The 26450-nt window shown below is 55.2% G+C and overlaps 2 protein-coding genes across 2 annotated transcripts; both read right to left on the minus strand.

Moving 5' to 3' along the window:
- Nucleotides 1–815: 815 nt before the first annotated feature.
- Nucleotides 816–9041, minus strand: HDAC8 (histone deacetylase 8; the record flags this gene model as incomplete). Its single annotated transcript, XM_079541990.1, has 11 exons — nucleotides 816–926; nucleotides 1260–1365; nucleotides 1798–1892; nucleotides 2745–2917; nucleotides 3625–3733; nucleotides 4142–4219; nucleotides 5334–5446; nucleotides 6495–6636; nucleotides 7494–7624; nucleotides 8687–8739; nucleotides 8958–9041. 11 exons carry the CDS (start codon nucleotides 9039–9041, stop codon nucleotides 904–906), a joined length of 1107 nt encoding a protein of 368 aa, XP_079398116.1. The 3' UTR covers nucleotides 816–903.
- Nucleotides 9042–9762: 721 nt separating this feature from the next.
- PHKA1 (phosphorylase kinase regulatory subunit alpha 1) lies at nucleotides 9763–25201 on the minus strand (the record flags this gene model as incomplete). Its single annotated transcript, XM_079541989.1, has 33 exons — nucleotides 9763–9936; nucleotides 10111–10311; nucleotides 10435–10488; nucleotides 10986–11156; nucleotides 11429–11458; nucleotides 12372–12410; nucleotides 12761–12876; nucleotides 13249–13350; nucleotides 13575–13704; nucleotides 13778–13856; nucleotides 13985–14064; nucleotides 14166–14322; nucleotides 14460–14599; nucleotides 14808–14902; nucleotides 15270–15446; nucleotides 17090–17265; nucleotides 17692–17770; nucleotides 18679–18823; nucleotides 19002–19111; nucleotides 20050–20184; nucleotides 20564–20642; nucleotides 20847–20954; nucleotides 21293–21388; nucleotides 21497–21619; nucleotides 22414–22467; nucleotides 22758–22904; nucleotides 22983–23081; nucleotides 23263–23343; nucleotides 23496–23578; nucleotides 23846–24014; nucleotides 24471–24518; nucleotides 24879–25037; nucleotides 25124–25201. The coding sequence occupies 33 exons, from the start codon at nucleotides 25199–25201 to the stop codon at nucleotides 9763–9765; spliced, it is 3714 nt and encodes a 1237-aa protein (XP_079398115.1).
- Between the last annotated feature and the right edge of the window lie 1249 nt (nucleotides 25202–26450).

Raw genomic sequence — 26450 nt, forward strand, 5'->3', positions numbered from 1 at the left:
TCCCCTTCCAGGCTAGGACCATCCCAAGTCACCCCCTAACCAGGCTGGGACCCCCCATAACCCATCCATCCAGACTGGGATCCTTTCACGGTTTCCTTCCCCACCTCCAATGGTTCCTCATCCAGGCTGGTTTCCCTTCATTAAAGCTGGGACGTCCCCATCTCCTCCCTGTGCCCCAAGCCGGGTTCTCTACACATGCACCCTATCCAAAATGGGGCCAGCCCACGTTCCCCCCACTAACCACGCTCGGTACACCTCCCATCTCCTCCCTGCATAGGGTAGGGGGCAAGAAGGGGTCAGTTGGTGCCAGTGCTGCAGTGGGGGATGTTGGTAAGGCGGCTGGAGGGGGAGCCCACGTATGGGGACACCCAGGGAGGGACAACCCAGCTGGCTGGCAACCACACTCCTGCTCCTTACCTAAACCCCACTGAGCCCCACAATTTGGCACTGGGGGTTCTTCCCCTGAAGGGATGGTTACCAACGCTGAGTGCAGGCAAGGCAGGGCAGATACAGGGCGAAAGGAAAAGGGCTGGAGTATTTCAAATACTTTATGTGGAAAAAAAATGCCCATCAGTTTAAAGCACAGCTTGCAGTGGCCTGTCTCTTAAAAAACATTTAAAACCAGTTGTGAGAATAATCTTTAACCATGTTAAAAAAGGGAAGAGAGATGAGCAAGAGAGGCTCTGCTGGCCTGGGAAACCTGTGGCTGGAGGGCACGCTCTCCCACCCATGGAGATCCATGGCACACAGCAGGCTTTGCTTTTTTAAAGAGAAATGGATTCACCAACGAACCAACAGAACCTCTTCATATTCCTCCTGCAGCCACAAATGTCATCAGCTGCTCTGGAAACATCTCTCCAACAGAGCAATGCTGTTACAGGAACCTGAGCCTTCCCTTCTCCACTAAACCACGTGCTTCAGATTGCCTGCAATAGAAGAGGAAAAAGGGTTGAGCCCAACCTCAGCCTGATGGCATGGCCCAGCCTGGGACATCCCAGAGCACTCAGAGCAGTTTAACAGATCCCTCCTCTGCCCAGCTAGAGGAAAGGCAACAGCACAACAGCACCTTTTGCTAACAGAGACCACAGCTCTGAACTAAATGTGCTCCTGAGAATCCCAAGAGAAGTGGGAGATGTACTAAGAGCAAACAAAGAAATGGGGTTCATCTTTCCAGCTAGCAAGGAAGATTGCAGCGAGCCAGAAGTCCTCCCTGAAAGGCCAAAATAAAGCAGGAGTGCCAGCTTTACCTGACTGCTCACCTTTGATCAAGTTAAGAATTTCTTGAATTCTCTGTGGCTCGTTGCGGTCCGGCCTGCAGCTGGGTGTGATCTCCAGCACGTAGTCAGGACCATACTCTGTGAAGAACTGCAGGAACAGGAGAGGAGTAAGCAGCCAAACCAGGCTCACAAGACTCTACGATCCCTCTGTTGTCCCATCCAGCATCCCCAGCAAGACGGAGCATGGCCACACACAAGCACCATATGCTCCACCTGACCCAGATTTTCACATGTTCCTTCTCCCTGGCACATCTCAAGGAGCTCTCTGAGCAAGCAGGTGACTCCACCTCCTCATGCTCTGTAATTATCTGAAGCTGGAGCTTATTGGTTTCTTAGAACCTTTCAAAAAAGACGCAGACAGCTTCACTTTTTGGGAACAAGCAGCCACTGTGCTGTTAGGGAAGCGCATTATTGTTATAGGAGAGACTGTCAACAAACAGCACCGAGCTGAGTGTGCCTCGTGGATGAGGTGGGATGACTCTGTTCTTGCATAAGGAGAAGGGATTAGGGAAAACTTTACCTCATGATCAGGGATCTCAGAGGACAGAGATCTGCCAAGGATGACCCCAGTCAAGTACGTCCAGCAGCGGGCTGTGTTGGCAAGGTTGTAGCCTCCTGTCTCCAGCAAGAATCGTGGTTTTGGGAGGGAAGGATTGGGGAAAAGGGAAGAGAGAGATTTTACTGGAGGGAACAAGCTGCAGAAGCTCCTCCAGACACCTCTGTAGACCCAGAATTGCCAACAAGGACAGGTTTTCATCAGTAATAGGGATAGCAGTGCAAGGGCGGCAGTAGAGACAAGGAATTGCTGTTTTTTAATGCCAGCCTTGGTTCCATAAAGCAAAATACACAGGCCCAGCCATTTGTTAGTGAGCAGTCATGTTTGAGAGGTACTCATCAGCTTCAGGTATGTCAGCTGGCGACTACTTCACAAGTACAGGAGGTCTCATGGGCAGCATGGAAGTGCTCCTGTCCATCATGGCTATGCATGACCTCACAGGGGGGACCTTGGCTGAGAGAAACCCTATGACAGACTTGGAAAGTGCTTTTCTCCAGTAGACTAAAATAACGAGGAAAAAAATGCTTGGAAAAGAGGAAGATCACACATCCCACTGTTCACTTTGCCTTGTTTTTTGCCAAGTGCCATTTCCCCCCTCCAGATTTCCACTCCGAATGCCTCTCTGAGCCGTGGTGGTGGGACACTCCTTTGGCATTTTCACCTCATTTTTATGAGGCCAAATTTTGGGGGCTCTTCTTCCCTTTCCCAGCCTACCCACAGACACGGCCTCTGTTCCGACCCACACGAGCCCACTCACAGTCAGATGTCTGAGGCAGGATAGCAACGCAGCCTGGCATCTGCTGGTACCACGTATTTAATGCCTGAGGCCACCCAGTTGTGGAGGCCAAAGACTTGCTCTCCTGGAGGACCAAGCAGCTTCCTTGCCACCATCAAAACGTGCACACACTCACCTCCTCCCAGGATGAGAGTTGCCAGCTGCCACTGCAGGACGTACTTCAGGCACTTGCCCACTCCCTCAGGCGTCATGTTGAAGGAGCACATGGGGTCTCCAGCAATGGTGTCAGCCCCCAGTTGTAGCACCACTGCCTCAGGGCTGAAGGCAGCATACACCTCCTTCAGCACGCTGCAGAGAGAAGCAGAGGGTTACCACAAGCTTAGCTCAGTGGGAGCATCAAACTACACGTGTACACGGGCTGCCCTGAGCAGGAGGGCTGGAAGCCAGGCCTGGGGGCATTCCTTCCCTGTGGCAGAGCAGAGCAAGGTCTGCTCCTGCTGCTTCTCACAAGCATAGGACAGGAGGAACAGAGGTGGCTCCACATTATCACTCTGCCCTCTCCCATCCCCCTGGAGCAAAAACACACCTCCCCTGGCTCTGACACGCTGTACACAGAGGGCAGTGTCCTTTCCATTCTTTATTACAAGTATTCTCTTGCAGAAGGCAACTGGGACTTTGCTCAAGGAGATTCTTGGCCCCAAAGAGAACGACCCCGTTCCCAGCACTGCACTCTAAAGCCCAAAACAAACAGCTGATCATGAAGAAAAATACATTTCTTTCACAACAGTGTCTTTATTCCTCTAAAATAAGAAAGAGATGTGGTTCCTGGGATAAATGCTTCTGCCTTGGTTGAGAACCTAAGCAACTCCAATTCTTATTTGACGTGCAATTATAAACCACTGTGGTGTCAAACCAAAGAGTTTGCACTACCCAGATCTCACCCCAGGACCTTCATCAGCCCTTTGCCCCGTGCCAAGAGGGATTAAAAACAAGTAAAATCCACGTAGTCTCTAATACTCCATCCAAGTAAACCGTATCAGAGCAAGAGGGCTTACGTCTCACAGATCTGGTAATATTTCTCATCCTGAATGCCATCCTGGATAGGCACATTCACGCTGTAATAGCGACCTTTCCCCAGGCCAACATCTGTCACATCTCCTGTGCCTGGAAAATGGAAACAGCCAGCGGTTAAAGAAGAGGAAAAGAGGCTCAGCACTGAGAGAAACGTGTGGCACGTCTCAAGCAAGAGCAGAGAGCCAGTGCCTGGTAAGTCTATGAAGGCACACGGGCCCACTTCACACTGCCACTGGAAGGTTTTGATGGACCTGGTTCTGGCCCTCTGCCCCATCTTGTAATTAAGCTTCCAAGGGCAGCCAGCCAAGAGGCCGCAAGGAGAAAGGAGGAGATACATCAGATAAACACTTTTCCCCCTTCTTCTTTCTACCGGGTCAAAAAAGAGGGAACATTTAGGCAGCAAGGCGCCTCTGCTGATGAGGGTGAGACGTGCCTGTGCTGTGACCTCACTGCTGCTGCGTGAGTCAAATTAGCACAAACCTTGCAAGTTCAACTTGCCTGGGAAAAATCCTGGTGAAAACTTGTGCAGGGAAACAGTCATGACCTTCGAGGTGAAGCTAAAGGCATCTTCAACACCTGTCAGAAGATGGAGAAGTAAAAAGCTTCCATGCACCACTCTTGTAAATGACAGAATCTAACAAGATGACCAGTAAATACTGTGTGCAGAGCAGGAATGCAATGAATGAAACAGAAAAACACAAGTGGCTCACTAAAGCCATCCTCCACCAATGGAGATCCGAATTCAGGGGCAGCAATGGTCACAACTGAAATGAATCTGACAGCTCTCATGCTGGTCAGAAGCGAGGGGGACCCAACACCTCGAGTCAGTGCTCATCTGCAAGGCTGGGGAGGGAGCTGAGCACAGATGCTCTGCCTGGAGCTTGGCCCTGATTAGAATCAGAGCTACTGGGCTCTCCTGCTTTTCTCAGTGCTGCTGCAATTCCACGTGGCTCTTCTTTTTCCTCAAGGATGTATTAAAATAGTGAGGGTGGGAAGGGAAAAAAGAAGTAACGGGGAACTTAACAGAAACCAAATGTAGGGGGGAAACAGAGCGAAATGCAACACACCATAAATTAGGAGAACAGAAACGTGAAGTGGTGATGAAATAACGTCCCTGAAGCAAGGAGCACCCTCAGCAAGGCCCTCTCTGCTCTCAGTTTCATAGCATCCTGCCTTCTTTTAAAAGCAACGCTTGTTAGTGACTGCTTCCCCTTTGCAACGGTGACACTGAAGAATTAAATGCTGTCCCTGAGGATGGGGACATGGGCCTGGGGAAGCTCTCAGAATGTATCATCACTCTTAGAATGGGCTGGGTTGAAAAGGACCTCAAAGATCATCCAGTTCCAACCCCCTGCTGTGTGCAGGTCGCCAGCCACCAGACCAGGCTGACCAGAGCCACATCCAGCCTGGCCTTGAATGCCTGTAGGGATGGGGCATCCACAGCCTCCTTGGGCAACCTGTTCCAGTGTTCTCACCAGAGAGGTAACTGCAGCAGGAACAGCACTGAGTTGCTTTAGGTACAAGAGTGCTGCCCAGAACCTCATGAGAGGGCAGAGTAACACCCACAAAGCAGGGCATGGGCAGAACTGGACTGAGGGAATTTGCACTGAAAAAGGGCAAAGCCACTGCTGCTGCACCACGTGAAGCCTTACTCAAGTCTATGCAGCTTGCAGGCTGTGCCAGGCCTTACCATCCCCGTGATGCAAATCCAAATCGATGTAAAGGATGCGGTCAAATTTCTGGCGCAGCCGCAGGATGCCCAGGACAGCATCGTTCAGGTAACAAAAGCCAGAAGCTTCATCCCTGTGAGAAAAACAGCCACGAGATTAAATGGCACCAGTGCAATCCCTGCTCTTCTCAGTTTTGCCACCTGCATTTGCAAGCCTTCACCTCGCAGGGGTGGAGAAGAGGAAGAGACGGGTCAGGAGCAGCCCAGCTCACCAAGAACAAACTGCTCACTGCTCCACCCTGGGTTTGCCAGCAGCAGCCCCAGCTGAGGTGAGGTAGGAGCTCTGTACCTCTCAGGGCTGCACACATAAGGTATGTGCATGGAAACAGCTGCCCTTCATGCACAGCACAGGAAGCTTCCTATTGTTGGCACCAAAGGAATGATTCTTTTTGAGTTAGGGTCAGAGATGTGACTTAAGCAAAATTCTGGGGAGCCTCTTGTCTCCCACAGCTGCTGGTGTGGTGTTTTGGAAGATGGTGGACACAATTAATTAAACATACACATCTGTGGGGAACAGGGAAGCCAGGGGAATTATTTTAGTGCTCCATAATCACAGAATCCTAGAATGGCCTGGGTTGAAAAGCACCACAGTGCTCATCAGTTCCAATCCCCTGCTGTGTGCAGGGCTGTCAACCAGCAGCCCAGGCTGCCCAGAGCCACATCCAGCCTAGCCTGGAATGCCTGCAGGGAATAATCACAAGATTCAGGCTGATAATTCATCTCCTGACAGTGGCTGGTGATCGACACCACATCTCAGAGCACAAACAAAATCAGAGGTCAGCCTTGCACGACTTCACTCTTCTTACCAACAAACCAAGAAAGCCACGCAGAACAATTTGGGCAATGTTTTGCCAGACTCATCTGGGTTTGAAAGGACACCAATCCTTTGCCATTCTCTATGGACCACAATGAGCTTTGCAAAATCGATTCTCACTTGAGCCCCAGGGATAAGCAGCTGTCTCTGGAAGCAGGACTCACCCCAGAGCCACACTGCAGCAGCTGCCCTACGCCCCGTGTCCTTCCCTCCCCCATCTCACACCACACTGCTGGATCTCCTCCCCCAGAGGAAAGCTGGGTCAGACAGCAGGTGAGAAAACACAAGGGAAGAGATTGTTTCCTTACTTCTTTGCGTGATGCCACCCTCCAGGCCAGTTAATTGCTACCTTGCACTTGCCATCCAGCAGGCACTGGGCTGCAGTGATGGTGGCTCCCCCCACGGCTGCTGCGTAGTCAAAGATCCCTTCAGTAGCCGGACAGTCGTAACCTGTGGGTGACAGCCAGCATCAGGCATTGCTGAAGGGAAAAGCACACTTGGGGCTACTGCTCCTTAAGCACAGCTCTGGCTTTTCATTCTCTGCACACCGAAATTACAAACAAAGCACTGTGCAAAACCCTCGTGACAAGTATCATATCTGGAGTTGTGTAGCAGATACAGGGAGTGGTAAATGCAAGGGTGAAAAAAGAGGTTTTCTCACGTTCCGGTCATTCAGATTCACTGAAGGAGTTTTGAGCTCATTTCTGATCTCTACCTTTCTGTTAGCTGCCTTGACCCCACAGCAAGCTTGCAAAACACACACTAATTCTCTGGTGTTCCACCAGGAAAGCCCTGATGCAGCAGCAGCAGATGCATTTTCCCACTGAAAACTGAGATATCCACAAGGAAGGCAGGCTGAGGCATCTCACAGGTCCATGGCTAGGACCTGATCTCCTCCATTTCCTACAGCAGCCTCCCTAGAGCTGATCCAGCACTGTACAAGCCCAGAGCTGCTCCTCCAAGTGCACATAGAGCAGTTTCAGAGACAGAAAGGACTAGTGCATCACTCAAGCTCTTTCTAATTCAGCAGGCAAGAGCCTACTGTCAAGATAATAAGCAAAACCATTGTGCAAATGGTGCAGGTTTGGTTCCTGGTGGCAGTTTCAGGCTGTCATTCCCATGACAGGCAGAACAACAGCATAGGGCTGACAGTACCCTCTGCTGGCAACGCAAAAAGCATCAACTTGACTGGTAACTGCTGGTTGGAGGGGTTTGGCAGCACCTCAAAGCTACACCAAGGCATCTGCAGCCCACTAGCAAACAGCATCCTGTTAGGTTACCTTATTGCAAAAAGTTTGTGTCCTTACCCAGTCCATACTCCACAGACTCTGGGTGGTCATCATCCCCCTCTTCACTGACCTTCTGCAGGTGCTGCAGGTAAGCATCTGTGTGGAAGCTTGCCATCTCCTCCATGGAAGCCACTTTGGGCTTGATTATCCTAGCAGAGAAGAGGGAGCAGGTCAGGACACCACTGCAAAGCACAGCTTTGACCTCCTCAGATAGTTTGGCAACTGCTGCTAGAAAACAACAAAAAAATTCATCCCTGTCTCATACCCAACTGCCACTTTGCGTAGAAAGCTGGAACAGGCCTTAGAAGATTAGCACTGGCTGCTGTGCTCACTCCAACAAGGAACTGTTACAGGTGCTGCCTGAAATTAACCTTTCACCCTCACTTCAAGGGTTTTTCTCCCTTTCCTGTTTGCTGTTCCAGTCGGATTCCTAGCAGGCACAACGCTTCTAGGACACCGTTCTGCTGGAGCAGGAGCTGAGCAGTGACACCTATCTGCTCTTAACTCTGCTGTGTCTGGAGACCATCTCTGTCCTCATACTGAGAAAAAGTAGTCACAGAATCCTAAAATGGCCTGGGTTGCAAAGGAGCACAATGCTCCTCCAGTTCCAACCCCCTGCTGTGTGCAGGTCACCAACCAGCAGACCAGGCTGTCCAGAGCCACATCCAGCCTGGCCTTGAATGCCTGCAGGGATGGGGCATCCACAGCCTCCTTGGCAACCTGTTCCAGTGCCTCAGCACCCTGTGTGAAAAACTTCCTCTTAAGTCTTTCCTCCCCCCTTCACATCCTCAATCTGAAGACCCCAAAGATGGGTTCCAACCCTTCTGCTACAGACCTCACTCCGTCTCCTCTCCTGAGCAGTACCTACACTTCATAAGAAGGCTCCCAAGGAGCAGCGCAGCACAACAGCACAATCTCCCTGAGTCTCAGTGCTGCCCATGAATTCGACCTGCATCAGCATGGCTTGAAGCCGTGAGGACCTGCATGGAGGCAGCAGGAGGCAGTGTGCACGTTGTGTTAGGGCAGGAGGGTAGCTATGAATGACACCTGCAATCGTTACCACGCAGTCCACTTAACAAGGAGGCCGTCATTAGATCCTAGAGGTGCCCTACAGCCACGCAGCGAGTGAGGGCAGCAAGAGGACAGCTCAGCCATCACCAAACCTCAGCAGAGAGGAAAAGGCTCTCCTGGCAGAAAACCGAGTCACTTACATCATGTGGTCGAGCAAGGAATACGCCTCGATCAACGAGTGCACCATGCTGGCCTGGGGGGAGAAATAAAAGGAAGACGAGGATCAGCGTGAGAGCGGCCGTGCAGCCCGCGGTGCCCGGAAGGAGCCCTTCACACCGCCAGGCCTCCCCTCACATAGGGGCCCCTCCTCACACACAGCCCCTCACGCCGCCATCCCTCAGCGGGACCCCCTCCCTTCTCATCCCCTCCCCCCCAGTCCGCCCCCCGACGGCCCACCCCCCTGCAGCCCACCCGTTTGGGCACTTTGCACAGGGAATCGCACAGGGCCGCGTACTCCGGGCTGTACACGTAGGCCACGGGCGGCCCCGCCGCCATCAGGGCCGCCACACCGGGCCGGGCGCCCGGCCTCACCGCCGCGGGGCACGCCGGGAGCTGTAGTCCGCGCGCGGGGCGTGCTGGGAAGCGCTGCTGCCGCGCGAGGCACGCTGGGAGATATAGTCCTCCCATCGAGGCCCGCTAACATGGCGGCCCCCCGCCCTCGGCCCGCCCAATGAGGGACGCACTGCGCACACGCGTGCTGGAGACGTTTTATTGCGGGCTTCCACACAGCACGAATGAGATTATTTTTTTTTTTTTCGTTTCAAAAAATGTGACTTTTGTTAAAAAAGGCCCGAGGCCTGCAGCATTAAGGCAACACAGACCGGAGGTCAAAAAACACACGTGAAACTGCTTCCCCTACCATAAATAAAAGGGGATAAAAGGTGTGGGGATGGCACGGTGCGCTCCCCGTCAGTTCAGCAGCACTATCCCTAGCAGGGCACTAGACTAAACCCTGCACGTTTAGAGGGAAAAGCAGCACAGAACAGGTTCAAACCCTCCAATGTGGCAGGAGAACAGCTTCGGGGGTCCCTGCTGACCCCCAGCCCTAAGGCGAGCCAGAGCAGAAGGCAGGGCTGTGAGCTCAGCCCTTCCCCGACAGCTCCCAGCACGAGGCCAGGCAACCACGCCACAAACACAGCCCGAAGATCCGCGGCTGAAAGCAGTGTGCAATAATGCCTCTCGAGGAGTCCACAGCGTGGGGACAAGAGCAGGAGATCTACTGCATGGCACAGCCATCTTCGGGCAGGAGGTCGTACAGGTGCAGGGCCACTGACTTGGACAGGTAGGTCATGGTGCCGAAGCGGCCGCTCGGTGCGCTGTCGTACAGCAGGTCACAAATGCCCGTCGAGGGATCCTTCTCCAGCACATGGTCATCAGCACCCAGGGCTTTCTGGATTTTGGATGGGGAAGGAGAACAGAAGCATTAGGAAGAAGGGCTGCCGCCTGCTAGCTTGCACCCCACACTCGATGCTGCATTGTTGCTGTGCCCCACGAGGACAACAGGCAGGTCCTCAGCGTGGCTGACTGACCCCTAAGTAGTCTGGGCGCAACCTGCAGCCCCTACCTGCTCCTCATAGAAGAGGTCATTGGCTGCGTGCAGGATCTTTTCCACAGGTATGATGCCTCCCATGGTGTGCACCTCCACATCCACCAGCATGGTGAGCACCAAGATCGTCTCTACCAGCAGCTGCCGGTACTCTGGCTGGGGGACACGGTTGAGAACCGACTCCACGTGCACAGCAAACTTCATTTCCCCTGGGGTCATCTGCACAGAGGCAAGAAGAAATGCACACAGAGAGCTGTTATCATCAGGACAAATCCTGAACCAGGCTGGGCATTCACCCAGACTGGCCTCGCTCCCATCCTGTTCCCCAACTGGTAAACCTACCTCTTCGGTTGTTGAAGAGGGGAGAACAAAGCCCTCCACAGAAAGACCGTGGCACTGCAGAATAAGAGGTAGAGACCACGGTTACAGCCTGGAGCAGCACTGCACCCTCATTCCCAGCTGAACGTCACTGCATGCTGCCCGCGTGCCCCAGCTCCACCTCCTGCCTCCAATCTGTCACTCCTTAAACACCAGCTTGGCATGACCCAAAGCACTCCCACACACAGCACAAGGCTCTGCTGCCTGGTTCATTATGCTGAGCAGCACGCAGAGCTGTGATCCCAACACCAGGTTCCTCAGAGCTCACAGCCCTGCCCAACACATAAGGCTCCTCAGCAGACCAAGCCCCTTTCTGCAAGGGTAAGGACAGGGCAAAGTAGGTGCTGCACGCCTACAAGGCAGCTCCAGCTCTTCCCCAGCTTTCCAGGGCCAGCTGAAAGCCTTGTTCATAAAGCACATACCAACACAACCTCAGGGATGAGCGTTCCTGAGCGTTCCCCTTAGGAAGGCAAGTGTCTGGGGACCATAGGCTCAGGTGTGGACATCCAGCTCACCTTCTGCAGGACCTTCCAGACCTTCTGATAGAAACCCAAGGGGACACGGTTCAGAGCTCCATCCAGTCGCCGTCTCCGCTTCCACTGGCCCTGCCGGCTGTCCTTACTGCCCTGGTCTTTCAGCAAGCTTGAAAAGGAGCCTTTTTCCAGCAGCTCTGATTGTCCAGTGGACTGGCCAGACATACAAGGAGAAAAGGAACTGCTGCAGGGTTAAATACTCAATGAGAGCACAGCACACTGCTGCCTGAGAGCTTGTGCCCACCCAGCCTTGTTCCTGGGGCAGAGCTGCCACCATCAGAGCTGCCACCAACAGAGCTGTCCCCAACAGAGCCCTCCCCGCAGCCCCAGCTCCCCACAGCCTGGAGGCCAGCTGGAGCACTGCTCCTTCCTGCAGCCACAAAGCATGACAAACCTCCCCCACACAGACAACAGACGCAGGTTACCAGAGAGGCCAGTAGGTCACCGTCTGCAGACTGCAAGAGAAAGGGAGAGATATAAATCAAATAGTGCCGACGCAAGGCAGCGATCATGATGAGCAGAGCAGCAGCAGCACGGACCAAGCTCAGGTCACAGAGCAGTTATCCCAGGGGCTGTGGTTAGCTGGACATTGAGAAGAAGTTTTCAGAGGCAAAAATGCAGAAAGTCTCATGTTAGCATCAGGGGAAGGACTGCACTGGAGGAGAAGCAGGGCTGCGATTGCTCTGCTGGCATGGGCACAGATTTAGTCTCAGGAGGGCCAGCAGCAGGTGGGGGACTGTCCTTGCCATGTGTGCGGCCCCTCTGTGACACCAGGCCTCACTCTGCAGCTGCTGCATCAACCTGGTCCCCATAGGCCAGGCCCAAAGCTAAACACAAGCCAAGCCCCAGAGGAGGCACTTGTCTGGTGTGAGACTGAGAGGAAGTAGCAGGGGAGTGCAGGTGAGATCAATATCACAAGTCAGTGTCCTGGTATGGCACCGCTGGGTTGTGGCAGTGGAGACACAGTGCCACTGTTCAGCATTTGCTGCCAGTACAGTGGGATTTATTCGACTGTGGCAGCTATGCAGCACAGCTCCCAGCTGGTTGTAATGCCAGGGCACCCATGGTTTTGAGAAACCTCCCTCTTCCACGGCCTCAACGTAGCAGATCCCACTTAAAGGGAAGCTCCCTAAATGCCACGGGGCCACATTTAGCTTTGCTGACCTCTTCCCAGACCTGAGGCCTCCCCACTGTCCTAAACAGAGCAACCCTAAGCCTGACGAGAAGGGAAGCCAGCTCGTTGCTGCAGCAGCTCACTCAGTGGGTTCATTCAGGAAAGCTCATTAACTCATGCACGCTCAGAAGCTGCCCTGGTACGCAGCACGACAGATAAAAGCTGAGGCTGTAGGAGGACCAAGGTGGCTTCACCTTACTCCCGATCAGAGACTGCCTACGTTTATCCAGTCGCTGCAAGAGAAGAAGGTAATGAAGTTTCTGTCACTGGACGGGGCCCACCAGGACACCATCCCCACCAGGGATGCTGCATGGTCCTCCCCCCGCCTCCCCCACCCCTGCATCTTCTCATGCACGCCTGTTCTTCCCCCCCAGATTACACTGCCAGAGCAACTCCTACTCAATGGTTTACCCCACATCCCCCCCAGGGCAGGAGTGAGCCAAAAGGGGCTTCTGGAGGCAGCTGTAAGCTTTCTATAGCCCAGGAGCAAACTCTTTTCTGCTCTCCCATCAACCTTGCTCGTCCTATATTTGTTTGCCCCTAACAAACCTTTGGGGAAGCAGTCTGCACTGCTTGCTCTCACCTGTTTGATCTCACTTTTCAGCTTGACGATGCCAGTACGCTCAGTCTTGGTGGCCCCAGCAGCCTCCACGTCGTAGATGTTGATAGCAGTGGTGACCAACGAGTCCACCGATCGCACTGGAGGAGAGTAGAGAGGTCTGGAGTGGGTACTGATTCTCAGGACACAGATGTCCCTCACTGCTGCACAGCACTGGTACTTATGCATAGCCTTGCTCTGTATCCCCAGCTAGCATTACAGCACAAAGCTGCTTCAACTCAGGCTGGATCACACTAAAAACTGAGCTAAGGAAAGCCCCGACAGCCAGCGGGCTCAGGCTCAACACCCAGAGATCACCCTGCTGAAGATCACAGATAACTGCAGTGCAGAAGCTGTGCTGTGAAGGCAGAAGGGGGACGTTCTACACAGCAAGGGATGCCCAGCACTGGCCACGCTCTGCACCAGGACCCAGCTCTGCCCAGAAATGCTCTCAGCCCCCCCAAGAGACTCACCACTCTTCTCCACTCCAAATTCCTTGCCCGAGAGGATGTGGTAGAGCAGGCTCTTCACATTGGACGGGCTGAGATTCATCAGGTTCTCAGTGGCTTCTCCAGCTGGAGAGAAGAGTTGGAACGTTGTTCACCTTTCACCCTCCCAGCCTCCATCCCAGTCTGTTATCAGGAGGTACCCAAGAGCAGTCCCAACCATGTACCCTGCCACTTTCATGCAGCCTCATCCTGGCATTGAGAGCTGCCCATTTTTAATGGCATTTCTCCTCCCTGACTGACAGGACCCCGAGCACCCATAGCCCCCACCCCACTGACCTCACTGCACGTACCTGAGCAGTGCAGGGAGTGTGCCAGCTCTGTTGCCATCACCTGGATGATGAGCCCAATGCGGATTCGAAACATATCAGTGAAGAGTGCTGGCTCGGTGCGGATGTACATAGCCAAGTACACCATGATCTCCTGGAGAGACAGGGGCAGGTCATCCCACTGCTCCTCGCCAGAACTCATACCCACCCGTGGGGTGCCCTCTCACCTGGGTGAGGATGGACACGCTGAGGTTCTTCTCACTGGCTTCATCAATGAGGCGAACGAGCTCCTCGTAGGGGATGGGGCTGAGGAGGGAATGGTGGAGTAAGCAAGAGATAGCCCTGCATCCCTCCTGGTCCACGGAGGAGATACAGGCTGTCTAACATCCAGTCCCAGCCCGGAATGCATGGGAAGAAAGAGGTACCACACTCACGCTGAGATGGTCTTCTCACGTGGCTCTGGGGGCAGCCCCACCGTCAAGTGCTTCTGGTGAGACAAGAGGGCCGTGCAGGCCTGCAGACAGAAAGGATCACCATCAGCTCTGGCTTCGGGGCTTCAGCACAAGGCAGAGGGAGGCAGAGCTGATGGCGCCCTCAGCCCATCAGGGCTCTTACCTCATCCAAAGCTTCCACCTTTTTCTTGAGAATGCCAGAGATGTAGCGGATCAGAGCCCACTGGCGTGTGGCTCCCACCCGCTCGTACAGCTCAATGAGGAGCTCCTTGACAGTGGGGCCAGGCTCACTCTCGAGGCCCGTGTGCCATTCGGGCCCCCTGCAATGAAGGAGATGCCAGGTTACTGCCATCAAATCATTCCACAGCACCGCTCAGGGTCAGAAGGCTGAGACACACATGTGGCCATGTCAGCTCTCTGCACCCAGAGCACAGGCAGGTCTCAGAGCTTGCCATACTTGAGGATGTGGAGCATGTAGAGGATGTCTGCTTGCTCCTGCAGCGTGGGGCAGATCCGCAGCTGGTCCACCAGTGCCTTGCAGTCCACATTGCCAGCCTCGTCGCGGGGCAGGTTCATCTCTGCATGGAGCGTGTGGCTCTGGGGGAAGAGAGAGCCAGGCTCCTGGTCAGCACTGCAGCACTCTGCCCTGAGGGCAGGGAGGCATGGAGCCAAAGATGCTCACCCATGGGCATCCCCCCACCACAAAGGACCAAACTTTCCTCGTGAAGCCCTAGAAGGATCCTCTGGCTTCAGATGAGAAGCTAGCAGTGCTCAGCCAGCCCAGCCAGGGAAGAAAAGGGCTCACCTTGACTTCCTGGTCATGATGGTGGGGTGAGCTCAACAACTTTACTGACTGCTGGGATGCCTGGAAGATCTTGTTGGGGATGTACATCCCAACATCTAAAAGAAAGACAGGGTCAGTTGGTGCAGGTATTTCTCAGCCTCAGCCACCATCACCCCGCTCAAACCAGCTCATGACCCACCCTCTGCTCCCCCAAGGAGCAGCTGCAGAGGAGCTGACTGTCAGAAGAAACCCATGTGGTTAGAGGAATGTTTGGGAGTTCACAAGAGGGACCAGCTCCATGATACTCCGTAGCCAGGACTAACACAATGAACTGCAGATGTCCGTGCCCAGGCAAAGGCCAGGCTGTCCTGCAGGTTGCCCTGGGTCACGCTGCATCCCATGAATGGAAAGGCACTTCAGCCTCCCAGAGGCACCTCAGCCTGACCATGAAGAGAAGGTGCGAAGGGTGCTGGAGTTACTCACCCTGGACCTGAAGGTCCTTGGCCTTGGATGCCAGGGACATGAGGTCACGGGTGGTGTGGACGGCAGCACGGAAGCGCTTCAGCCCTCCTCGCTGGGCAGTGGGAGGGAGGTTCGACTGGGGAACCGTGCGCTGCAGCAGGTGGTCCAGGTACTGCGCCACCTCATCGTATGTGTCCGCTGGAACAGGAGGAAAAAGAGCCTCAGCCACTGGGTGCCGGGGCACTCCAGCTCCCCAGCTGCATCTCCACAGGGACAAAGCTTCACTGGCTGCAAAGAGCAACAGCGTGGGGCTAGCACCGTGAGCCAACCAAACAGACAGAGGCAGCAGCAGCGCCGTCCGTCCGTCCGAGCAGAGAGCATTTGGATTGCCCCAGCACAGCAAGAGCCTCACCCTAACATGGCTCCAGGATGGGAGCAAGACAGGGCAGGTTTTGTAGTAGTTATTTCTGATTAGTAATTGAGTTATTCTAGTTAGAAGTTAAAGGAGGGCAGCATGCTCTCCTTCACAAACCGCCAGCTCCTGCCTGGCTCTTTGCCCAGCCTCCAGCTCCATGCTAGGAGCACCAGGGCCACCACCCACTAACTACAGCACAGAGAGAGTGCTCAGAGAGCATGTCTCTGCTCAGCCAGGACATAACAGCAATGCCCAGCAGCAAGAGTGATGCCCGGGGGGGGGAGGGGGAAGCCCCACACGTGGTGATGCTACACAACAGATACCTGTTACTGCGTTTCCAGACAGTGCCAGCAGCATTTCTGCTGCAGGAGAACTACAGACAGCATCCAAGACTGACAGCACAGCATCTCCTTCCTAAACCTGGGAGGGATGCTCTGCACTCACTGCATGGGGGCTAAGTTGGACAAATACCTCAGGATGGACATTGGGCTTGAGAACATCATCCTGTCTACCTGCAGCGTCTGACCACAGAAGAACTGAGCATCTTTTAGAGTGGATACAGTGTCCAGGCAGACCCCACCTCTTGCTGGGGGTAGGGGGAAGCAGACACTTTGGAGGAGCTTGGCTGCAGCCTGCAAAGCTGCAGCATGAAGCAGTGCAACTGCGAAGTGTGGACGATGCAGCCATGCAAGAGAAGTAAACATTCAGAGCTGCAGCGGTGGAAATGTTGGCTCCAGAGCAGCAGCAGAGCAGATCAATGGGAAGGCTGGGAAAATGACCATCACTGGGTCTCACAGTAGGAGAACATGTCTAGGGCTGCTTGCAAGAGGAGCAGCAAAACCTGCATCCTCCCATGGTCTCAGAGCAGGGGGGTCCGTCATGTTGCGATGGGCCACAGCCCCCACGAGGCAGCAAGGCCTCAATCTGACACGCACTGGAGCTGCCCTGTCCAGAAAGGCCCAAAGATTTTGTGATAATACCACCCAGAGACTGCCTGGGGAGCCAGGGATACCTCGGGCACTGTACAATCACCTTCCACACCATCACATGTGCTGACCACACCAAACATCTTCAGCCAAATCTCCAGGGCAGAGGCAGGTTGCCGAGCCTTCGTCTCTTCCCCACGCAACAGCCTATGGAGGTTGGGGTGGCTCGTTCAGGAATATCCTCTGTGCTTGCTACAGCCACATCCCCCAACTTCAGCCCTGTTTGGCTGGCAAACCCCGCTGTTCAGGGGCTGAAACAGCCACCTCTGTTCACCCAGCCCCGCCACCCCACTAGCATCACTGTGAACGTCACTCAGATGGGGTTAATTGGCAGAGGGTCAGATGGGTGCAGAAACACGGTGGGAGGTGGGACACGAATGGTTTAAGGGAGAGTTCAGTGTTTTGCACACCACAGTAACGACTGGCCTGTTCCCCCTTACCATCCTCTGCAAACTGCAAGCCATGCAGCCACTCCTCAGGGTCTAGCTCCTCAAAGCTGTCAAGGCTGAGCTTGTAGCCGTTGGCAAAGACCTTACCCTCCGGCCCAGGGTCCATGAAGCTGAGGTGCGTTCGGCACGACGTTGTCAGGAACTCCGACAACTTACCCGTCTGGATCCTGGGCGAAAGGAGGGGAGGTCACACAGAGAGGAAGGGGGAGGCAGTGCCCTTGGCTTGCCTCCTGGATGCAGGGCAGTCCCTCAGCAGGGATAGAAAGGCTTGTCTGGGAGCACACGCATCTCTCAACGTCTGCTTTAGCTGTTTGCAGTTCCTCCAGGCGCACGTGGATATGGAAAGGCTGGCCAAAAGCTATCAGAGGGGTGCTACAGCCATGGATCCGATGGCACAAGGAGATACGTCCTCTCTTGTACCTCCTAGTGGGGACTGCAGCCCCAGGGTGCACTCACAGCCCAGCACATCCCAACATATCCTCTGCAGCTTGTGCCCTAACAGTCAGTGCTCAGGCAGAGCTTGCTCCCATACGGCCACACTCAGGTAGGACACCAGTCCTGTTCCCTCCTGCACCCCAAGAAGCTGCACTCACCTTGCACCACCAAAATACCCGTCCTGCAGCTTCCGTAGCGTTGCCAGCACCGTGGGGTGTATGCTGCTGCCCGAATCATCTGTTGGGAACAGAGACACGGGCAGTCAGGCTCTCCTACACAAACAGGCTTTCAGTAACACAGGACCAGGTGGGCATTCAGACATGCAAAGCACCACGACAGCAGCCAGACCCTTGCTCTGGGGTGTGCAGCCAGGCAGCGGCACCAACAGCACCACCCAAAAAGGGAAATTCATGACTGTCTAGGCTGGATAACCAGCAAAGACAGGCTCGGATGCACTGCAGGCCCCTGGGATTTCACCCTGAAGCTGGTAGCACCAGACAGCAGTAATCCAAACAGCCCCCTGCTCCCTCCCTGGCTTTCAGGGTGCTGTCGAAGTGTTGGGGTGCTGTTGTTCAAGGCAAAAGACACTACAGCAAACACAATCAACACCCGAGGGAACTTCAAGTACACAAGGAAAATCAAAAAGGTCCGGAGGCAGCATGGAGTCTCCTCCCTGCGCTGGCTCACGGGGAAGAGAAGACTGCTCCAGAGAAGCCAGTTTGCAGAGGAGCCAACGTGCTGCTTTCTGCTCCTTTTGGTTTTCTGCTTTCCCCTCCTTGACATTTAAGAAAGCCTTTGAGGGGTGGTTAGCCTTGGTGAAGAGTCACGATGCAGGAAGAGCCCCAAGAACATTTTTACACGGGAATTATTTCTCGTCTTGCTCCCAGAACGCTTCCCAAACAGGCCTAGCTGCCTGGAGACGACATACTTCCATGCCAACAAACCTGCCCTGAGCTTCAGGCACTGGTGCTTGGCAGGTAGCCCTGCTGGCTACCGGATGGCTGCCAATTCCATGCGACTCCTTTGAGCAGCGAGCTCTATACAGGATGCTGTTGGCTGATCCAGCCCCGCTGTGTCCCCATTACCCAGGCTGCCCCCATCCACCCGCCCCTATTCTCCCACAGAGGAGGTTGGAGGATCCGTACCGAGCATGATGTGAGAGATAGGGAAGGTGATGGTGGGCCTCCCAGTCATCCTCCAGCGGCTGCAGAGGTACGAGAGGTCTGTCCTCAGCATCTCCACAATCATCTTGCTGTCGAGTGCCAGGTAGAACTGCTGCTGGTCTATGAACTGCAGGGAGAGCAGGAGACGTGAACACCCTTTGCACAGCCAGCAGGTTGCTCTGGAGCCACCCACGTCTTCCCATCAGCCACCCCTGAGACCAACTTGAGTGCTCAGCCAGTGGACAAACTTCCCATCCATTTACGCAGTGTGGCAGCTGCTAACAAGCACGTACAATGCCACTCACCTGTGGGGTGAAGGCAAAGATGTTCTTCCTAATGTTGTAGAGCTTGGAGGTCCCAATCACACCCATGTGCCGGTAGGGCCGTCCTGTCAAGCTCATCTGCTTGTTGCGACCTGGGGAAGATAAGGTTTTGTAACATTTTCCTCAAGTCCTCTCAAAAGGGAAAGTGGTAGCAAAAGGCAGAAGGCTTCTGTACTAGCAGCCAGGAGGAAAAGGGTTGCTTGTGTTGAGCACCCCATGGCTCTGCATCCAGCTGGCACAGCTCAAAGTGACAGCAATATTCTGGCCCATGGCCCTGCCCAAGGACTCTTGCTGGAACCAGAGCCATACAAACAACCCTGAGCTCAGCAATGTGCTGCACCTCCAGGTCCTTGAGAATGTCAGAAGCTGGTGCAGGGCTGCCCCCACTGAGACCCCAAAGACCCCAAAGGTAACAGCTCTGTCAGTGTCCCCATTGCTCCTAGATGACTTCTAGAGTAGCTGCATCACCAAGAGGAAAAGTCCCAGCAGTTGCTAGGTGGCTCCCCTGCCCCTTTTGCTCATGTCATACTTGGCCTTTCAGTGGCTTAAATTAGCCAGCACCCACAGCCTGGGGCAGGTCAGGTTTCTCCTTTGGCCAAGGCTGGATCTCCAGCTCCTGCACAACACTCCCTGTGCCTGAGGATATGCAGTATCAGGGAACGAGCATGCAGATTTCAACACACTCTCCCTTCATAGCCTGCCTTCCCTCCAGCAAGAGCCATCCTTTCTGGCCTAAAGACTCAGACAGGAGACCCTTCCCTGGGATCTAGCTGGCCTCCCTCACTGAGATTTGGGTGACCTTGCTCATAGCACATCCACTCCACATAGCACCACTCAGAGTGAAGCGAGTGTGAAACTGTAATGCCAAAGCCACCCCTGCTCCTCTCGTACAGAAGCAGCATTGCAAGCCCAGGAACAGAAAAGCCCTGAACAACCAGGCAGAAAGGAGCAGGGCAGGACATCAGCATCTGCACACAGGATGGGACAGCAACTTCTGCACTCTTTTTTTCTACAGGAACTTGCAGCTCACCCAGACGAGCGTAGATGTGGCTGAGGATGCGAGCAGGTTGCACTCTGATGGGGTAAACATCGGCCACAGTCTCCACATGGATGCCCTCCTTCCTCAGAAGAGCCTTGATCCCCTCTGTCTCCGCTAGGATGCACACTGAGGAGAGAAGACAGCAGGCTCAGAGCACACTTTCAGAGGAAGATGGGTGAGACATCACTGCCCACGGCCTTTCTGGACACGTGCAAGATGCACATGCAGGGGCAGCTGTCCTGGGGTTCCTCTGCCTTGCTCCCATAACACTCATTACACCCAGATGAGCAGTGGGAGGATGTGCCCAGTTTTCATCTTCTGCAATGGAGACCGTAGCAGGTGACATTTCCCTGGGGCAACGCAGGGTCCAGCAGAAAGACCAGCACTGCATCTTACATCCTGCTGCCAGGGCTGGGCTGCGGCCGTGCCGGGGAGCAGAACCATCCCACAGCCAACACTGGGCATTGTCCCATGGAAAAATTTGGAACTGGTCCCTTTCCCTCACCTTGCACCACCACGTCGGGCTTGGGGACAGTCGCAAAGCGGCGGTTGAGGGGATCGATTTCACCAGGAGCCAGAAATCCCTGAGGGAAGAAGAAAAGGCACGAGGAGATAAAGATCTCACGGGCTGAGCAGAGAGGGTAAAGCCCAGCAGCAACCCATCTGTAAGAAATCTCGGGGAATGGAGGTGACAGCTTCCCCATGGCAGGTGGCAGAGTGGCAGCATTTGTCCTTTGAGCTCAAAGTCCAGCCCACCTCTCTCTCCCTAGCACCAGAGGTGACCATACCTCAGCCATCAGGCAGCCCAGGATGTAGAGGGACTGGCCCCACATGAGTGGCAGCTTGCCCATGGGTATCCTGTCCACAGTGTGGGGGTTGTTGTATTCTTCATCCACCTGGAAGAGAAGCCAGGTCAGCAAGGGACCCACAGACATGGGATGCTGAAGGAAATATCACTGCTGCACTTAAAAATCTGCCAATGCACCAGCAGACTGTCAGCATAGAACCCTTACATATGGGGCAAGATCAGCTTTGAGAAAAATAAGTAATTTATTTTAGGGGTGTTTTGGTTGTGCTTTTTTTTTTTTTTGAACAGATCCACATCCACCTTTTCTAAGTAGGTTCCCATTAGAAACTGCTATTTGATTTTGGATAATAGTGGCTAAAACCAAATCACATTCTCTGCTCGCTATCCCTGTTAGAGCAGACCCCCACCACAGCTCAGGCAGCTCACCTTGTCTGGTGGGACGCTGTACAGCTCTGGCACCAGGTGCACCCCATTCTTCCCCTTGATGAGAATCCCCTCAAGAGCCTCCCGGTACTCTTGCACCTGGGGAGGGAGCAGAGAGCATCAGAGCAGGCCTCCCTGTGCCCTTCTCCACACCCCCCCTTACCCAGGGTTCATTTCCCCTAGCCTGCTGGCTCCTGCCTCTCTTACCTGCTCCATGTTTCCACTGAAAAGCCCATCGATGATCAGGTACGTCCAGAACAAAGGCCACTCACACTCGATGTTCTCAAAGAGCTTCAGCTCTGCAGGTTCATAGTAGGAGCGGTTGGGATCCTGCAGAAAGGCCACAACGGCGAGGCGGGTGGTTGCAGGGTTCACGACCACCCCCAACACCCCCACCTCAAATACCCTCACTCTGTGGGTGCAGGTTAACCCGACAGTGGCAAAGCTCACGAGCACTGGGGAATGTCAGAGTGGAGAGCTCTGGAGAGCCCCAGCCACACCTGCTGCCAGCGATTCTCAGGGCTGGAGAAGCACAGCTAAAGGAGAACCACCCAGGAACACTCCAGCTGATGCGACAGCCAAAGGAGCCCACCAGGTTATGGGCCCCACCAGCGGGCTGTTTAACATCCCAAGTGCCACTTTCTAGTTTTATGGTTATCAAATGCCTGTCACTTCTATAATTGTCCTCGTTTTCCCTCCTCAAGCTTAGAGTCTAACATAGCAGTACATGAGCTGTTTGCTGGCCCAGGAGAGATAAAAAACAGCCTCGTGTTTCCACAGGGCTCATCAAGACCCACAGGTTGACCTCTGCAGGGTTCCTGTGTGGGATGGCAGTCCCATTTTCCCCAGCCTCAGATACATGCAAGATCACCAGCCCCAGGATGCAGGCAGAACCAGACTCTGCTTATCTGCTGTGGGCACGGGTGGGATGTGCCACACCTCTGCAGTGGGCTGTAGAATTTCGGGCAGCCCTGCCATGATACTGCTTGGATCAAAGAGCTCTCATCATTGCAGGGCTCCCCAGAACAGCCTTCACACTGCATCCAGGGCGCTAAGAATGTCACCCAGGACAGTCTCTCCTCAGCACCACAGCCATGGCAGGTGGGAACACTGGGAGCACTCACCTCTTTGGGGGTCCTGTATCCATCACGGAGGAAGCGGCAGCAGCCATAGCGCCCCTGGGAGAGAAGGGGAGAGGAGCTGAGCAGGAGGAACAGTGTCAGGTGCCTTCTACCTTCACTGTACAAGCGAATTCTCTGCCCAAGAACCCCCTTCACACAGCTGCACAGTGCTCAGGCACCACAATCACAGCACACAGCACTGCTTCTTTGCACACCCCCAGCACAGGTCACAGAGACTGGGAGAAAACAGCTCCAGGCACCCCCTCCCCAAGCACATTTTGGGGGAGAAAAGGATTGCAGGCTTTGAACTGTTTCTCACGAAGGGTGAAGAGGGCAGAGCTGCTCACCTGCAGCTTTGTGATGATCTCTTGCTTGGTAATTTCCACCAGCTCACTGTCCTCCACAGCAAAGGCTGGGTAGGAGATGACAGAGAGCACGCTGGCATCCACCTCCTTGGATGAGGAGGCCCTCGGCAGCATCGAGTGGAGGATGGACTGAGCAAATGGAAGGAAAGAGGTTTAGATGCCACTATTCACACCGCAACCCCGCCAGATTGCATGCACAGCCCTCACCTGGCAGTGCTGCACCTCATCTGACAGCACCCGAATCACAGACTGTGGGCCTCCCTTTGCTCCAAAGAGATCCAGCTCATCTAGGGCCTCCAGGGCAGCCTGCAAGCAGGGCGAGACTCAGAGCAGTGTGTCCTCTACTGTACCGTAAGAGCTCCCACCCCATGCCAGCCCCACTGACCAGTTTTAAACAAAGAAGAGATGCAAACACACCCCTGCATCCTGCAAAGGCTGCAGAGCACCCATAGCCAAAGAATGACCACATCTCATCCCCACAGCTCACCTTGGCCATGCCGACAGAGCTGGCATTCAACTCAGTGATCCCCCGGTTCGTCTTGTCCCCACGTTCCCATATCCCAAAGTCCTGCAGAGAGGCAGCAGTTTGTGTCATGCCCAAAAACTCATAGAATCTCAGCCTTTGGCAGTGCTCCCAGTAAGCTTCTGAGGGGTTCTGCCCAACTACCTCCACCCTACAGGCACAATTCTCTTCCCTGGCAAAGGCCTCAAGCTACCCACCGCTGTCTTATAGGCCGCCTCGATGTAGAAGACGAGGTTCTGGATGAAGTTGACTTCATCCAGGCTGTGAATTATGTGGAGACCTGAAGCAGCAGGGAAGAATTCATGTTAGTCCTCAGGAAGGGGCTGTCCTTCTAGGAAGGGGCTGTAGAAGCCAGCCCCCCTCTTCCCCACATACCCTGTGGTGGCCACATCCTCACTCCCACCCCACCTAGCAGGTTGTGTCCCTGCAACAAAGGACACTCAGGAGCAGAGCCACAGATCTGTATAGAGAGCCCCAAAACACCTCAACCCCCTCCACGTCACGTGTCTCAATCCCTCGAGATACAGGTTTCCAAACGGCATCCCACCTGAGGCTGTCATCTGTGCCAGCATGAGCAGGTAGAGGGAGGTGGCATCCAACTGCAGGTGCCCCCACTCATGGTCTCCCACCACGGTGGCACAGGTGTGGGTGTTGTACTTGGCATGCAGGCAGTCCCGAGTGCTCTGGCTGTACTTGAAGGCCTCCACCTTGTCCACCTGGAGAAGCGGAAAGGGATGCAGGGGCTTGACAAACCCCAAACCCGGGGAAACTCCATGCCACCAATCCGGCACACAGAGACACAGCTGGGAGCAGGACACATCTCACAGCCCCTGCACGCACTGAGAACACAAGCCCAGGCTCTTGTGTCTCTATAGTGAATGGTTGGAGGGTACACAGCCATGTTTGCAGCACAGGGAAAGAAAAGGGTCACCCCGAATGCACTCAGGGAGAATAGTCACCGGGCCAGGCAGGCCAGAAGACAGGCAGCAATTGGCACAAGACTTCACTGGCCTCTAGCCCACAGCACTGGAACGCTCTCTGGAGGACTGACATCCAGTCAGGGCTTATTAAGTCCTTCTGAAAGGAGGTCACCCCCCACTCGTTGAGGAAAGCTGGGGCTGGTGATCCCGGTGGGCTCTGAGGTGACCACTCGGCTCTCCCCTGGCTCCTACCTGTCTCATCATGCACTGGAGCAGCCCCCTCATCAGCTTCACCACGCTCTGCAAGGAAAGGAAAGCAGCCTCGTTAATCTCCGGATAGCAAAGAGAAGCCCTGACTCAGGACCAGCTGGTCGCTGACCTTTGCAGATCACCGGCGCCTGTAACCAGAGCCCCTGCTAACCGCAGCCATCGCTATGCGGGCAAGCAACGCAGGGAAGAGAGCGCTTATGGCCGCCAGCAGGACCAAAGCGCTGCGCCGGCGAGGGGGGGGGGGGAAGGAGAAGGAGCTCCCAGCTGGGCGTGAGGCCGCAGCCCCGAATCCCGCAGGAGCAGCAGGACAAGCGGGCAGCCAGCACCGCAGCAGCCCTGCTCACCCCAAAGCCCCGCTTCCCACGGGACAGCCTTCAGCCCCCGCCCCACCTGCTCCAGCTCGTAGGCCTTCGCCTTGTCCTCATCGCGGTCGGCGTTCTTACGGTACGCCAGGCCCAGCCCCCAGACGGCCAGGATGCTGTAGACGTTATCGCGGACCCAGGCATCGCGGTGATCGGCGCTGGCGGGCAGCAGCCCGGTCACGGCGTCCTGCGGACGGCGAGAAGCGGGGGTAGGAGAGGAGGGAGGCGGCTCGGAGCCCCGAGTCCGGCAGCGCAGCGCCCCGCGCCTCGCACCTGGTGCCGGAGGATGGTTTGCTGCACCAGGCGGCCGTAGCCGTCCAGCCGCACGCCCGAGTTGCTGCGACCGCGCATGGCGACGGCGGGGGGAACGGCGGAGCGCGGGGCGGGAACGCGGCGGGAGGAGGGCGGAGGGGCGGCCGCCCCTCCGCCCTCCTCCCGCCGCGTTCCCGCCCCGCGCTCCGCCCGGGTGCTGGAAGATCAACCGCCTCTCCAAAAGGTTTCGCGCCGCCTCAAAGCTCCACTTCCCCTAGAATCCCACGTTTGCGGGATGTTTCCAGCAGATTTACCCGCACGCTCAGCCCCGCAGCTTTTGGGAGGCGGTAGCGGCGGAGAGCCCCTTAACGTTCACTATGCAGCGGTCAGGACCTGGCGTCTCCGAGGCCGGAGGGCAGCGCCCCCTGGTGGGCGGAGGCCGCGAAGGGCGGGCGGGGACAGGGGGCCATATGGGGACATGGGGACGGCGGGGTGCGATGGAAGGCAGCTCCCGTCCGCGGACACCGGGGGACGGACGGCTACACCGAGCGTGCGGCAACGCGCTGCCAGCCCCCGGGCTCCCCGCACATCACTACTGAAGGAACTAAAGCCCCCAGGGCGCCCACCCACCCCAGTATCCCAGCTCCACCACTTTCTACACGGACTGGAAGCACTCGCTGCCACCTGGATTGCAGTGACCAAAGCACGGAGACAGGAGGGGAACGCGGGGCTCCTTATGTCACAGCAGAAGGAAAAGCGTAGGGGACACAAAAGGAGGTGGCTGGGGCTTGGCGCACACCCACAGACCAGCAAGGGAACAAAGGAGCCACCGAGGTGGGCTTCAGCAAAATTCAGTAATTTATTTATTAACACAGTCAGCAATAAATAGAGGAAAGCCAGGCTGTGGGCCTGGGGGACACCTCTGGGAACAAGGACAGGTTCAGAGCAGAGCCCAGCCCACTTGGACCAGCAGAAGGAGAGGCAATGGGGTGACGCTGCCATCCCCACCTCCCACCAGTTTCTGTAGCCATCCCAAGGAAAGCCAGGATTGGGGCTGCAACGGGGGGAGCCCCCAAAATACTCAGGGACAAGATGGCTTGGGGCGCATGGGACTGAGTCCTATGGGTGCAGGTGACAGCATGGAGACACGCTCTCCACCAGCTTCATGCTCCAGCCCCCACAATAGACAGCAGTGCAGGACAGAGGGATGCTAAGGGCAGAGCTCCCACCTTTAAAATCCTACATAATTTTTTTTTTATATATAAGTTTTCCATAAAACTGTAAAACTTTCCCTCAGAGCATCGCACCAGAGTGGAGACAAATCCCTCCCCATCAAAAAACCAAAAAA

The sequence above is a fragment of the Tetrao urogallus genome, assembly GCF_951394365.1.
Source record: "Tetrao urogallus genome assembly, chromosome: 13".
In the NCBI taxonomy this organism is placed as follows: domain Eukaryota; kingdom Metazoa; phylum Chordata; class Aves; order Galliformes; family Phasianidae; genus Tetrao; species Tetrao urogallus.